This window comes from Narcine bancroftii, chromosome 6 (genome assembly GCF_036971445.1).
Source record: "Narcine bancroftii isolate sNarBan1 chromosome 6, sNarBan1.hap1, whole genome shotgun sequence".
Taxonomy (NCBI): domain Eukaryota; kingdom Metazoa; phylum Chordata; class Chondrichthyes; order Torpediniformes; family Narcinidae; genus Narcine; species Narcine bancroftii.
The window spans coordinates 124117699-124133686 of record NC_091474.1 but is presented as its reverse complement, the minus strand read 5'-3'; the positions used below and the strand labels follow the sequence as shown (position 1 = coordinate 124133686).

At 41.5% G+C, this 15988-nt stretch overlaps 1 protein-coding gene across 13 annotated transcripts in view; it reads right to left on the bottom strand.

Moving 5' to 3' along the window:
* mlip (muscular LMNA-interacting protein) overlaps nt 1-15988 on the bottom strand; it is a 186951-nt gene that overhangs the window by 77577 nt on the left and 93386 nt on the right. For 12 of the 13 annotated variants that reach the window (XM_069885960.1, XM_069885958.1, XM_069885951.1 and 9 more), the window contains 2 exons: nt 6040-6192; nt 2571-2951 (listed from right to left, as the gene is read on the bottom strand). In XM_069885960.1, the coding sequence (XP_069742061.1) occupies nt 2571-2951; nt 6040-6192 (534 nt within the window). Of the gene's footprint in view, nt 1-2570; nt 2952-6039; nt 6193-7148; nt 7342-15988 lie in introns of those variants that run through there. The other variant, XM_069885962.1, reaches the window with a different exon arrangement.

Below are 15988 nucleotides of genomic sequence, written 5' to 3'. Positions count from 1 at the left end.
GGCCTGTTTCTGCTGTAGTGTTCCATGGATCTAGGCTCTGACCTTCTTCCATTGAAAACATTACCCAAGAAGACAGCCAACGTCACAAAGGTCCCCCATCACCCTTGGGTCACAACCTTTTCTCACTGATCCCTTTAGGCAGAAGGTACAGAAGCCTGAAGTCTAGCACATCTAAGTTCAAGAGCAGTTCTTATCCAACAATTATCAGGCTGTTAATCCATACAACCCTAACCAGAAATAACTCCACCAAAAGATCTGTCTGAACTGTTGAAACATCACTTCTTTTTCACACTGTGCAACTGCAAACATTTATTGGTCCATTCTTTTATATTTATGATCCTTCTTCTGTCTCATGACATATTGCAGTAATCTAATTTATACTTTTGTGGTTGATGTATCTTACACAACTCTGCAGTTACATCAAGCAAGAATTTCAATGCATTTGTACCTTGTACTCATGTATATGACAATGACCTCTTGATTTATATTATATATCTGAACATTTTGAGAGCAAGCAACATAAAGAGCTTAGATCAGCTGTGAGCAGACATAATGGCCGAATGACCTAGTCCTGGTCCTATATATTATGCTCTTCTGATTCCCAACAGGCGAAGGAGAGGTAGAGGAGACCTTTACAGGGGGAACTTTGGACTTTTGGCTGACCCTGCTACCTAAAGAGGAGCAATTTTAATGTGGGATCATCAGGGGTAGAGACACGATGGTCAATTAAAGGATGAGGGATATGACTGGAATACAAAGGGGCAAGGTGGTATTTGAAATTAAAAGTTAGACATTTGGAAATAGATGAACAAATGCATGGGTGTTTGGTTTGTAGGATGTGATATTTATTAGAATACAGGAAGAAGTTTTCTGGAAGCTAATACTGCATATATCTCTATCCAAGTTGCCACAGACATCATAAATAGCACTAGTCAAATCTGCAATTGTTTAATAATGAAACTGTAAAGGTCCTACCAACCCTAACGTTATGCACCTGTGATTAATATTCACCTGTGATTAATATTCCTTTGGCAAGTGCCCATGGGCAATTTGCATTTACCACAGTGCCTATCATTCTCATGCTTTGTACAGTTGCAAACAAAGTTCAAATTTATTGTCAAAGTATACATGACATCACACACAACCCTGAGATTCTTTTTTTCCCTGCGGGCCAGGCAGAATCACCACTTATCATTGCTCAGGAGCACTGAGTAACATCAACACTGGAATGAGTGCAGATGATTGATATTGTTTTGTTAATGCAGTTGGACACATGCATTGACATCAAACAACTCTAAAATTTCATCTTACGCAACTTGCAACAAATTCTACGGCAATATACAAATTTCAGAGCTAAGCCTGAAACATTGATTATCCTTTAATTCTTATGGATGCTGCGTAACCTGTTGAGTTTCTCCAGCAGAATTTTGCATTGCACTCCACCCCAGCACCTGCAGACTTCCTTGTTTTTCTACAAATTTTATTGCACATGCTCTACGAGAAATTGAAGTAGCTCAAAACTAAAGACTGGAGACTCAGAAGCAATGAGCACTTTCAGGTAGGTCTCTTTTGAACTTCCATAATTAATGTTTTCCTTCTGTCATTTGTTGTAGACAAAATCAGTGAACCGGTGCGGACTCGAAAGGCCAACCTGGCCTGTTTCCGCTCTGTAAATGGTTAGATGGTTAGATGGTTAGATGATAGTGTCCTTTAAATCTGCCAATGCCCCCAGCACCTCTAATCATTGACCCAAGGAAGTCACAATCAACAGTAACAACCCCAATCATTCGCCCATTTCCCCACCACCACAGCATGATCAGTTTTCATTATTGTCAGCTGCAAAGAAAGGTCCATTTCACCCTGTGCAACCTCAAGGTTTGTATTTGCACAATTGTCCATTAGGAAAAAAATGATTATCTGAATGCAATGGATGTTGGAAATTGGAAATGAAAAGATAAAGCAAAATGCTGGGATAATGAGTGGGTCAAGAAGACTGCGCGGAGAGAGAAAACCTTTGGGTCGATTACTTTTAATTAAATTATCTCTCTCCAGACGCTTTCTGGCTTGTTGGGTATTTCCAGCATTTTGCTTTTAATTCATATTCAATATCTGCTGGTTTCATCCTTTTGTTTATTGATATTATCTAGTATTTTCAAGTAGATTGTGTTATTACTGAACACTATTCTCCTCTTATATGCCAATAACACCAATTAACATTAGGTTGCGTAACATCTATCACTCCCAGTTTCCAAGTGATAACCTTTGGTGTTCACAAGTCAACTCCATTTCACTTTGGTCATTTCTAAAGTTGTGATCGTCATCAGGCTGAAAGGTTCCCATGTAATATCCTTTGAAACGCTATTATGTTTGACTTGCAAGTACTATTCATTTTGAAAATCCTATATATTATTAAGGATAATATGCTTGAAAATTTCACAAGGTAAGAGGGTTTCCTGTCAATTCATAGGTTTAAATGTTATTTTTCCAGTTCTAAAATGAAGCATCATAACACCAGGTTCCCCTTTAAAAGAACTACAAAAATTGAATGAGTAAAAGTGCACTTCTCTTGCCTGAAAGAGTGATTCCTGCAGAGCCCCATCTGTCTTCTGATCAGCATCTCGTAACAAAAGGACATTTGATTCATCCCCAACGACATTTGGGTGAACAAAATTGTCTTTGTCATCACTGAAAGGATTCTGAGGCAAATTTAATGATGGCAATGCGTGCACCGAGACATCTACTCCAGCTTCTCGAGAGAAGCAATCATGGTCAGTTCCATTTGAGTCTGTTAGCTGGACAATCTCAGCCTTGAAAATCCCCTGGATCTCTTCAGCCCCTTCTGCTGAACCAATCCTTCCTTCAGGACTTAACCACATTTGGCTTGAAGGTCCTTGGACAATGGTCTCTTTCAATCTAACATCTCGGGAGGATTCTTCTGTGACACCCAAAGGCTGCAAGGAAGATCACTTACAATTAATAATTAATTCCACAATTGATCCTTGGGACAGCACCATCATATTCATAGCAATATCAGTTACCAAAAGTAAAGATGGTTGGGATGAAAGAAGGTTGGTTCTTCCCTCTTGAAGAAAGAGGTGGCATAATCAAAGGCCATAGGGGCTTGGGTAGGATTTGACCCAATCAGTGCATGCTGTCATGGCATGGTCACACATACCTCAACTGGGTGCACAAGAACAATCTCACAGGCCCTCTGCCCTTGAGTAAGGCATTATGGCCTGGCAGTGACAAGGTTTCAGGTGGTGTGTCCTGGCAACAGAATACCAACCCTTCCTCACCGAGCAGTCCTGCAGAACACAAAACTGATTGCAGCATCTTGTCTCCCAATAATGCTGTGAAGCTTTTTAACAGGTGTTAAAAATCCATGACCTGGCACAAGCAAAAATTATTCATTATAATAAATGGTTTATCAAACAAAGTGCATTAACTTTTTTGAAAATTATTGGGTATACAGAATGAACTGCCTGAAAAAAGTGATTGAGGTAGGTATAATTGTAACATTTAAAAAACATTTGGACAAGAACACAGAGTGGAAAGGTTCAGAGGGATATGGGCAATGTCAGCCTATGCGACTAGCTCCAGTAGAAACTTTGTCAAGATGGATGTTGGGCTGAAGAACCCATTTCCATGCTGTAAAATTCTGTGATAAAAATAAGATTAATGATGTTAATGACAAAAGTGGTGTTAATGATAAAACACATGGTTAAGAGTTAAACTAAAATCAGTTTACATTACTTTGCTTGGCTTTTCCTTTGTCTCTGGATCTGTGGGCTTGTAATGGGATCCCCAATCCAATATCAGCCCTCAGCAAGCAAAATGTTGGGGACCCCCTTTCCCCCAACTGCTCTCCACCACGAGACTGCACCAGAAGCCATTGTTTTGACAGTCAGTGTTGCATTCCAATATTCAACAGCGCCTGCTCAAAAATAAAAGAATTCTGGATGTTTACAAAGCTGGACTTCAGCAGTTCCAACTGGAGCTGCCAAATCCAGTGTTACAGAGTTCTGTGTTGTGTATTGGCCTATGTGTTGTATGGTTTTATGTTAAAAAAATGGCAGTTGGCCTTAGAGAGCCAAGGTGAAGGTGGACTGCTGAGAGAGTGGGAGACAGACTGAGCATGTGCAGAAAATGATCTAAAAATTTCTCGACTTGGATGATAAGCCACCACTGGGGGTGCTGTGGAGTGGAAGAAGGCCCAGAGCATGAGTCGTGGTCTGGAGGACAGTTTAGAATATTGGTATTTCATAAAGGATGAACATTCCAAAGGCAGCCAGAAGGATCTGGACCAAGCCAATGGTTCCTCTCTCTGCAAGCAACTCAAGAAGACAACTTTGAATTTTGTGCGCTCTTTCTCTCTCAAAGATCTTTTGGCTTCAGTTTACCAAATAAACTGAATGTTGTTTATGATCTTTGCTTCAGTTGAGATTGAAGTTTTGTGAGTCTTGTGTCTAAGATTTTTCCTGTGGGCTGGTTGGAAATATAACTTAGACTTTAATTACATATGTTATATTTAGGCTGGGGAATTTATTAGTTTTACACTGTTATAGAAATTTGCATAGTAACCAGTGGGCATTGTTATAAAAGGGGGAATTTTGAATTAAAGTTTGAAGGTGAATTTTTTGTTAATAAAGTAATTGTTCATCTTTACCCCTGTGTGATATGCCTTCTTTGTGGTTGCTGGTTTGATCTTGTTACACCAGCTAATTTTATTCTACCCCTAATGCTCAGAAGAAAATATAAACTGAAGAAGAAGGCTGATTATCAAATATCAGCAGTAAAACTCAATTATTAACTGGGAATATTACAAGAACTAGAGAAAGGATTTGACAGAACTTAACAACACCTAAATTGATGCAATTTTACACCCCAGAGATATTCTGTTTGTTCTACCTGATATAACTTGCTCTCTCTTTCCCAGTTTTGATGAAGGGTCCCTTATCTAAAATGTTGACTGTTTCTCTTTCCATTGATACAACCAGTGGGTGTACAGTCAGAGTCAGAGAGTCACATAGCATGGAAAAAGGCCTTTCGGCCCAACATTCCCACACCAATCAAAATATCCCATCCACACTCATCCCACCTGCCTATGTTTGGCCTACATCAGCCATTCTCAACTGTCTGACACGTTATATTTAACTGTGTTACAAATTGAAGATGAAATCTGACTCACACAGATATCTTTGCTAGCCCCTCGCATGCATGGGTCACATAAATATAGACATTTCTGAGAACTGAAGGTGGTGGAGCCATTAGTATTCTAGTATTCTAGTATTAGTAGCCATCACTCTTCCCAATGAAGGTCATAGCAACAGCTTATTGCAAAAGTAAATGAAATAGAAGTAAAAAAACAATTTCTGTGATAGGTGACAAGTCCATTTAACAAAAGTTAAGACACATTATGTCATAATTTTTAAAATGGCAGCCACTTGATCTCAAGCCTCCTGAATGTTCTCATGGAGACCAAATGATACTAACTGGATATTTCCAACAGTTCGAGCCAGAGTCCTTCAACAAGGTATGAGAAAAAGCAGGTAGGTGACTTATTAAATATGTGGCAAGAGAGGAGGGATGTGGCGGGGGAGGACACAGGCAAACAGGCAAGAGGTGATGTGGATAGTGGAAGGGGAGCTGGAGGAAAGGTGACAAAGGGATAGGGGAGGAGAGAGAGAGAGAGACAGGGAGGGGCTGAATGGAAAATGGCGGTTGATGTTAATACCATCTGGTTGTGTTTGTTCCTCCAGTTTGTGAGTGGTCTTGGTTTGGCATGAATAGACATGTTGGTGTGGGATTAGCCCATTCCTTTCCTCCAGCTGTTCCTGTTTAACTGAGCTAAACATTTAATGTTTTCTATATTAGTAGGAGAGTTCTAAAAATAAGTATTGCCACTGTGACGAGTTAATGATGATAAGCCACCACTGGGGGTGCTGTGGAGTGGAAGAATGATGATTGCATAAACGTGATTCAATAAGCAAATCTTCAATGGAAAAGAGATTGCAGAGGCATTGAACATTATGGTGTTACCTCATTCATCCCTGAAGAACTAGTCACAGGGTTTTGCTCCTTTGCCATCTGGAGAAAGATTCTGCTGTCAACTACGTGGACGTGAGCTGGAAGCCTTTGAACTGTTGGCACAAATGTAAAGGCCAAAGGTTTGGTTCTTTCATGAATATGGACCTGCATGAGCAATAAAAATAAATACATTGGAAATTAATGAAGGTCATCCATTCTCCTTCTCACAAAATCACTGCTAGTGAACACAGTGATAGTGACAGTGAAAGCCCCACCCCATCCAGTTCCACTTTCCAACTGTCCTTCACCCATTCCCGTACTCACTTTTTTCTCCCTCCCTCCCACACACATACCACTGTGGACTCTCACCCGACCTCTTTCTCTGCCTTCCCAACCTTCTTTTGTCCAGTATCCTATTGGCCCCTCCTTAATTCCTATTTTTATGGCCATCAGTCCCAAGAAAGGGTCTGACCTGAAGCGTTGACTGCCCATTTTTCTCCATGGATTCCACCTGGCCTTATGAGTCTCTGCAGCTTCTCTTGGTTTACTTCTGAGTTAAATATTATGCAAAGGGGCCCCTGCACCACCATGCCCACAAAAAGTGTATCACTGACAAGAGCTTCTTCTATAGTGTGTATAGTGTCTTCTATAGTGTGTACACGTTTACTTCTGTTTAGTTTCCCTTTGGAAAAACATTGCTTTGCACAGTGATTCTGCTCTTTGCACTTATTACAGGCTTTCCCATAAACTGGGCATTGCTCTCTTGCCATTTTTTTGTTGGTTCCTGTATCTCATATTTTGTTTTTGTGTGTGTCCAGATACTTTGGCTATGACTATGCCTTCATTTTCACTGTCTTTTACACTATCACCGAATTTTTTTCACGTGCTACAGAGCTAATTCACTGGCTTGACATATCTTCACAGCTCCAGCTAAGGTAAGCTCTGTCTCTTGCAACAATCTCTCTTTCACTTTCTTATCAATAATCCTGAACACAATTTGATCACAGATTATTGAATCTTGCAGCAATCCAAAATTGCATGTTCTTGCTTTTAATTTTAAGTCTGTTAAGACAGTATCAAAGCTCTCTCCCTGCAGCTACATGCATGAGCAAAACACATACCTCTCAAAAGTTTCTTCTTTTTTTTGGTGAACAGTGTTCATCAAACATCTCGATAACCTTGTCAAATTTGCTCTGATCTTCTACCTTGGCAAAAATAAATGTGTTGAAATCCTCTAGTACTTGAGATCCCAGCATGGTAAGTAGCAATCTTCCATGTGTCCAGTTCACTATCGATTCCAATGGCTTGCAGGTACAGTATAAAATGTTGTTTAAACATCCTCCACTCATGGTCGACATTTCCAGTCCATTTTACAGCATTAAGAGTTTTAAAACCCTCCATATTTTCACTGCTGATATCATCTGTTACTCACTATGCACACAGTGTGTTTCTTTTTTTTCTTTCACTCCTGTGCTCAGCTGAACTTGGCTGTTTCTTCCATTCCTGGTACCATGTGATGTTTCTTTTATTACAATAAAGAACTGGGTTCTTTTTAAAACAACTTGATTTATTAACTATGCAACCAGCACTAAAAAACAGAACATACGCGTGCCAGACATCATATGGAGGTACCCATCTTGAATCTACCCAAGATGCAATGCATTCCCCAGATGCTGCACACACCATCTCTGACTCCTCCTGGTGGTAGCACTCTATCACTACACTACCCACCCTTTCCCTTCCTTCTCCTGTTGGAAAGCTATCCTTCTTAGTCCTCTCCCCCAATCATTTATCACATAAAACGTAGAACATTACAGCACAATACAGGTTCTTCATCCCACGATGTCGTGCTGATGTATTTAAAGCTAAATATTCTGAACTTATCACCCTCTATTTTTCTTAGCACATGCTAGGGCTTCTCACTCTTTTATCCTCCCACCTCTATCCACCTATTACCCCTTAACTATGTAGCCTGTGCTCCTCAGCCTTCCACTTTTCTCTCCCCCCTCCCCACCTTTTTATTCATGCCTCAGCCTGATTTTTAATATTTCGGATGAAGGCCTCAGGCCTGAAACTCCAACTGTCTTCCTGTGAATGATACAACTTATTGCAATTCTATGCATTCCACTGGACCTCAGCATTGGAAGATTTTCTTGTTTAACCAGAAGTTCAATGTTGGTACATAATTATTCAAGTAAAACAAACCGAAATGCTGGAGGAACTTAGCCAGTCTTTCAGCATCCATGAGAGACAAAGGCATATTTGCTGACGTTTCAGGGCTGAGCCCTTCTTCAAGGAATAAGCTTTCTGCATGGTCTCCGATAGACACTGAAAGACTGGAGTTCCTCCACCATTTCTGTGTGTGTTTTTCTGACATGAACAGTGTCTGCAAACATTAATGTTTCACTCACATAATGATTCTTAAACCTCCAAAAAAAAGCATTCAGTGCAATAAATGCTCCCAGAAAAAAATAAATTGGTATTCAAAAGCTTTAAACATGTTCAAAGTTTCTCAGAATTAACAGGATTCCTCACACCCACACTACGTGCTTGAAATGCAATATAATGGTTTAACTTCTTGCCATTAAAGCTCAGATAGATTGCACCAAAAAGCCTGTGCAAGTATGTGTGAGAAGGGATTGTGTCCATAAGGCATTGGTGTTCTTTAGTAACAACGGGGAATACGAATGGAGATCGTGGAGTGAAACAATGTTATACGAGAAGAGAAGGTAAAGAATGGATGAGGAGAGGGTTGGTTTCCTCCCATCAAAAAAACAATCAGCCATCAATGTAGCCAACAAAAATCAGGGATCAACATATGATATGAATTTATCAGCAAACCAATTTTTTGGACTTTCTATCTGTTGAATGATCAGGTTGCATTGGGGGAAGAGGTGCAAACTCAGTAGCTTAGAGTGTCACATTTCATGAAGCTTCCTACTTTTCCCTTTTCTAAAAAGACAGTCCAGTCATCGTGCTCTAGATAAGATGTTATTGGCTTGATAGAATGCAGAGGAGTGTAATAAGGAGATTGCCAGAAGCTGAAGGTCATCTATATTGGGAGAGGCTAAGCAGGTGAGTGCTTTATTCCCGTATTTCCCTTCTGCCCTCAGATTTCTGAACAGAATGAACCATAGACACGACCTCATTTCTCTCTTCTTTTGCAATAATGTATTCATTTTATTTTTGAAAAAATGTAATATACAGCAATATTTGCACCTGTGATGCTGCTGCAAAAAAAACGAATTCCATAACACATGTTCATGACAATAAATTCTGATTCTATTTCTTCGAGTGGAGGAAGATGAGGGGTGACCTGACAGAGTTGTACAAGATCATGAGAGGAATAGATTGGGTGAACACTGAGAACGTTTTGCTTATAGTTGGGGAATCATTAGCCAGGGGACAGAGGTTTAAGTTGAGGGGGTAGAGATTTAACAGAAACCTGAGGGGAAACTTTTACACAAAAGAGTGATGGATGTGTGGAATGGGCTGCCTGAGGAGGTGGTTGAGCCAGTTACTAGTGCAGTGTTTAGGAAACATTTGAATGGATGCATGGATAGGAATGAGTTTAGAGGTATATGGCCCAAACATAGGCAGGTGTGATTGTTATAGATAGAGAATTTAGGTTAAAAAGGGCTTAAGTTAAAATGTGATGATTAATCATAAAAGGGGAAGCCAGAATAGACAGGGAGCTTACCATAAAAGTTTAGCTGGACAATGTTATAACAAACAGAGATCTTTCATGGTCACAAAGAGACATGTAGGAGCCAAAGATTGATAAAAGAGTGAAAAACAGAATTTAGTGTGTGCAGAGTTCGTAGTGTACGAAACTAACATGATAATTACAAATGCAAGTGTACTTAGAATGATTTTGCAAAAACTAACCAATTAAAACAGTGTTAAAGAGGAGGGGAAGGACAAGCAAAAAAGGTATAAAAATCAATGCACTGTATGTATCGGGGCTTGACTTGGCGAGAAGCCAGTTGAGTCCAACTCTGCAGACTTGTAAATAAAGCTCGTCGTGTCACCGACTTTAAAGAGACTCATGTGTGAGAATTTGTACTTCTCACAGTGATGAGTGAGGGTGGAACATTTTGGTTGGGCTAAGGGGCCCCTTTCCAGCTCATATGATTCTATGACTTTATGACAATTGAAATGATACTGATTAATAAGTCACATTAAACAATGTAAGTAAACATTTTCACCCCCACCCCTTCCAATTCATCATCAAGGCCCAACATGGGCCCTCTCTTCTGCCAACACCATTGCTGTCCTGAAATGATTTAACTCATTGAAACTTTGATTACACAATGAATTCTGTTAAACTTCATACTTGCTAACAAGGCCAATATACACCAGTGAAGATATTAACCCTGTACTAGCATATTTGATTCTGTATAATTGTTGAATGGATTGAAGCCTGGATTATACATGTGGGAAATGAGAAAAAATGTTGAAGTTTCAAGATTCCATTATTGCCATGTAATAAGGACAGAAAATGTATCAAATTTGGGTTGTCCTGAAGACAAACAAAGATGAAATGCTAGCCTAGCCTGATGCTACTCGCAATGAAAGAGAGAGAAAGAAAGAAAAAGAGCGAGGGGAAGAGATGGGTGAGAGAAAGGGGAAGGGATCGAGAGAGAAAGAAATGGAGAGGAAGTGAGAGAGAGAGAGAGAGAAAGAGAGAGAGAGAGGAAGAAAGAGGGAGAGATGGGGCATGGGGAGAGAGAGAAGACAGGGAGAGGGAGAGAAATGGAGGGAGAGAGGGAGTGGTAGACAGAGGGAAAGAGAGATCAATAAATAGAGAAGGAGAGGGCAAGGAAGAGACAGAGAGAGAGGGGAGAGAGGGGGAGAGGGAAGGAGAGGGGGAGAGTGGGGGGGGGGGGGGAAGAGAAATCCCAAGTTCCCAGTTCCGAACTGGGATAATGAACCAGCTCAGCCAAGATGGGTTACGCTCTTCGAAGTCGGCGCCTGACTCAACAGCACAGAACTGCAGCACTCCACTCCGATGGGCTGGTCAGTGGCAGCCAATTAGATGGAGCTAGGGAAGCAGCCACACCCGGGGATGAGAGGGGCTGCTCCCTGGTAGCTCGAAACAATCTCAGGAAGCAAATCATAGAGCCACCAATCGGGTGGCATGATGATGTCAGAGATGGGCGTCTGAGCCCTTTATGAGCAGAGCTGCCAGCACAATGAACCAGTGTTGAATTCAGTCCCATAGTGTGTGTATTTTCTTTGAGCCTAACCTCTCCAGCAGTAGCAGCTGCTGCAACATCACTTCTCCTCATTATTCCTACTAGATTGCATGCTTCCCAGTTCTCAGGGTTAAATTCCATCTGTAGGTGTCAGTTTGCTTTATTTTCCTGAAGTCTCTGACTGCTACCTTCACCGCATACTGCATTTCCAAGGTTTAGCTCATTTGTAAACATTTTAATTCTGTCCATCTTAAACCTTTTATCAGGACTACCAGAATTTAAAGTTAAAGTGACAGGCTCTGAATACTGAATTCCTCAGTTGCTTCTCAAGCTCTGTTCCTGAAAGCTGGATTCATCCGACGGTATAAAGTGCATTAGTACATTAGCACTTTGTCTTTTTTTTCCAGCTTTCTTTCCATGAGCAACCGAAACATCTCTGACCTAATGATGCATTCTCCTCAGCAAGTTCTCCTTCAAAGCCAGGTGATGTCATGGGTCCATGCCCACAGTATTGTTCCCACTTCACCCCTTCAAAGACCTCTGGGGCTCTTCTGAGCCCACAAACCTCTGATGTGATCCTTGCGAGACAAAATATGAAGGATAAAGACTTGCCACGAGATAAAGTGGAACACGCACAAGTGCTGGAGAAACTCAGCAGGTAACCAAGCCTCAATAGGAAGTAAAAGGCAGTCAATGTTTTTGGCATGAGCCCTTCATCAAGACATAAAATAATGGCAAAAATCTTGTTTCCCTCTTCATAAATGCAAGGCAAGCAGCAGAGAATTCCAGTATTCTATGTTGTAACTTAGAAATCAATGTGAATAGCTTGTGTGGTGAGTGATACACAATAATTTTCCAAAAATATATGCTTTTATTTCAGATTTCTGATATAAAAATGAGAATTTGCACAAGAATGCTGAAGTATCAAATGCTATTGTTTCTGGCCAGACTCGAGGAGGGAAACTGCATTTACATCAGCGAGAACTGGCACACCAATGACTTTGTTGTGAAGACCTTCTGCTCAGCAGAGATAGAGTGCCCCCTGGTGAAATGCAGTCTCTTATACCTGCCCAAGGAATTCTTGGCCATGCAATTTACATTCCACGCTCGGCAAATGAGGGTGAAGCCATAAAGGAGCTTTACTGTGCCGTTTGCGAAGGCCCGACTTCCCACCTTGACAGTGCCATTATTATTGCTGGCGATTTCAATCACGTCGACCTAAAAACGGTCTCACCCTGGTTTCAACAGCATGTGAACTTTGCCACCAGAGGAGAGAACTCCCGGATTGAGTGTACACCACTGTCCCTGTTTCGTACAAGGTTGCACCCCGCCCCACCTTGGTTACTCAGGTCACATATTTGTCCTGCTAACTTCAGCATACAGACCACTGTCAAAGCAAACGAGGTCATTTCGCAGAGAGATCAGAACATGACTTGGCAGGTAAAAAGATCTGCATTTCCACCAGCAGATATTCAATCTCTGCTGAGCAGAAGGTCCTCATAACAGACATTGGTGCACCAGTTCTCATCGATGTAAGTGCACAGTTCCCCTGGCCAGAAGCAGCAGCGTCTCTGTCTGCTCTGAAGGAGACAAGGCCATCCAGCTGGATCACTGGGTTTGGAATGGTGTCCTGGAGCCACATTTCTGTGATCACCAGAGCACCGCAGCCCTGCAGTTCTCTCTGGTTCAGATGTAGCCTCAAGTAATTCACTCGGTACCTCAGCATCTTTGTGCAAATTCTCATTTTTCCCTCTCTGGACATCAGAAATCTGAAATAAAAGCATATATTTTTGGAAAATTATAGTGTATAACATCACACAGGCTATTCACATTGATTTCTAAATTACAACATAGAATACTGGAATGCCTTGCCTTGAATTTATGAAAATGGAATTGAGACCATAGACTGGAGCTGTTCCAGGAGGTGCCCAAAGTTCATGTAAACATAGAGGAGTACATGAGCTGGCTACACCAGCAAGTGTATTGAGAATGTTACCGATATCAAATGCTTCATAATCAGGGCTAACCAGAAACCATGGGTGGATACAGAGGTCCAGGCCCTTCACATGCTGCCTTCAGGATAGGATATAGAATTGCACTAAGATCAGTCAAGTCTGAACTCTCCAATGCAATCTGGAAAGAAAAGCATGGGTACACACAGAAGATCCACAGACATTTGTGCAACACCGGTGACACGAGACAAATGTTGCAAGGGATCAAGACTTCTACGATTACATCAAGCTTGCAAATTAAGGACAATGACATCTCCCTTCCCAACAGACTAATCATCTTCTATGCATGGGTTAATGAGAAGAACAGAATAATGTCAAAGAAAGCTCTATGTCCACCTGATGATTGGTCCCCCTTCATAGCCATGGCCAAGGTGAGGAGAACCCTATCCAAGGTGAACCCCATAAGGCGGCGGGACCAGACAACATAGCTGGTCATATACTGAAGGACTATGTAGACCAACTGACGGCAGTCCTTACTGACATCATCAACACCTCACTGCAGCAATCCATCATCCCCATGGGTTTCAAGGCAGTCACCATCATCCTGGTACCCATGGTAACAGGTATAGGCCTCAACGACTACTGCCCTGTGGCACTGACTTCCACCATTATGAAATGGTTTCAGCTTCTGGTGATGGAATGATGCCATATAGGCTTCTGTTCAATAACTTCAGCTCTGCATTTAATAAAATTATTCCCTAGAGGCTGATAGAGAAGCTGTTCTCCCTGGGACTCAACGCCCGTCTCTACAACTGAATCCCACAGTCTGTCTGGATCAGCACCAGAACATTGAGCACTGTCACACTGAGCACTGGTGCACCTCAGGGCTGTGTGCTTAGCCCGCTCCTGTTCACACAACTGACCCATGACTGCAACACCAGATCCAGCTCCATCAGTGTCATCAAGTTTGGAAATGACACAACAGTCATTGGCCTCATCAGCAACAACGATGAGACGCTCTACAGAGAAGAGGTGGAACATCTTGTGATATGGTGTGAGAATAACCACATGCTAAAGACAGGGGAGATGATCATGGACCTCAGGAAGACCAAAAATGACCACCTTCCACTGGGACTATTTTCAGTGATAATAATGGTGTGAGTTTATTCTCCGATACCCACTTCTTACTTGCAACAGCTACACAGTTACATAAAATACACTAACGAACAGTAAATATAACTTAAATTCACATCATGTGCCACAAGAGAGAAAGAAAGAAAAATAGATAAAAATTCACAGACTGATCTTAGGTGACCTTGTATAGTTTGGGTAGTACAGAAATTACAAGAGCCTGACAGCTGCTTGAGAAAAAAGAGCTGAGATGTTGAGGGTGAGAGAGAGAAAGTGAGAATGAGTGAGTTTGTGTGTGTGTCTGTGTGGATGGGTGCACGAGAGGGAGAGAGAGAAAAGAAAGTGAGCAAGAGAGAAAGAGGAGAGGGTGAGAGGGAAAGCATGAGAGGGAGAGAGAGAGGAAGAGAGAGAAAGAGCGAACAAGAGAGAAAGGGGCAGAGTGAATGAGAGGGAGAGGATGAGAGGAAGAGGGAGAATGTGAAAGGGAGAATGACAGAGGATGGTTAGAAAGGGCATGAGAGAGATGATATTGGGATAGTGAGAGCAAAAGTGAGAAAGAAGAAGTGCAAAGTGACATGAATGCTTCACGATGTTGGCTGCCTTCTGAAGACAATGAGGGAAGATCTTTTCTAAGTATGTAAAATGATGAGGGGTCTGGACAGAGTAAAATGTGGAAGTAAGTTTCTGTAGGTGGAGGGGTGAGGGCTACAGGGCACATGCATAAAATAAAGGGGAGAAATAATTATGATGTGAGGAAAATTATTTTTACATGGCTTGTGTTTGAAATCTCATGGGCACTGCCCTCAGAGGTGACAGAAGAAGGTTCCACTGTGACCTTCAAAGGGGAAATAGAGAATATTGTGGTGAAAATGTGCAAGGCTACATAGAAAGGATTGGTGGACAGATCTTGAGAGATCTCTAGTAGGGATCCAGAGGTGACATGATGGACTGAATGGCCTCCTTATGCACTGTAACCATCCTATTATCCATTGACTTTTCATCCTTTTTGCTGTGGCTCCTAAAAAAGGTGGCAGAATATTTTCCAAGATGCATTTAGCTTGTAACGTCATGCAAGAAGATCATTGTTACCCAATATATTTAATCAGTAAGAAACACTGCAAGTTATTACTGCAAGTTATCACTCCTTTAAACTGAGATGCAGAAACACTTTATAAAACAACATCAACAGAAACCAGCGCAAAGAATACAAATCGACCAACTAAACAGTCCATACAATGCAAGGTTACCACACCAGATCAATCATTCATTCAAATTCTCACCTGCTTGTGGCTTGGGGGCTCAGAGTTAACCTAACACCACAGTCTTCATTCTCAACTGTGCAGAAGGAATATTAGTGTGTGCTCTGTCACAGTGCAAGGATTGATCATTTGAATGCCAGTAATCTGCTGAGACTGCACCAGAGAGCTCTGCTGACAAAGTTCTATTTATGTAAGTTACTGAGTAGGCTTCAAATGTCATAGTGATGGGACAAAACACCAGCAACTTGAAACTGGCATTCAGCTGCATGGGTTCTGTTATGGAGCAATGTGCTTTTAACATGCAGTCTAACTGTCAGGTGAGTGAGAATCTTCTGTCAGAGTGAGGCACAGTTTGGATAAGTAACCCCATTGAAGGGTGTCAAAAGCAGGACCTCTAAAGTTGTTGTCTGGCAAAAGATTA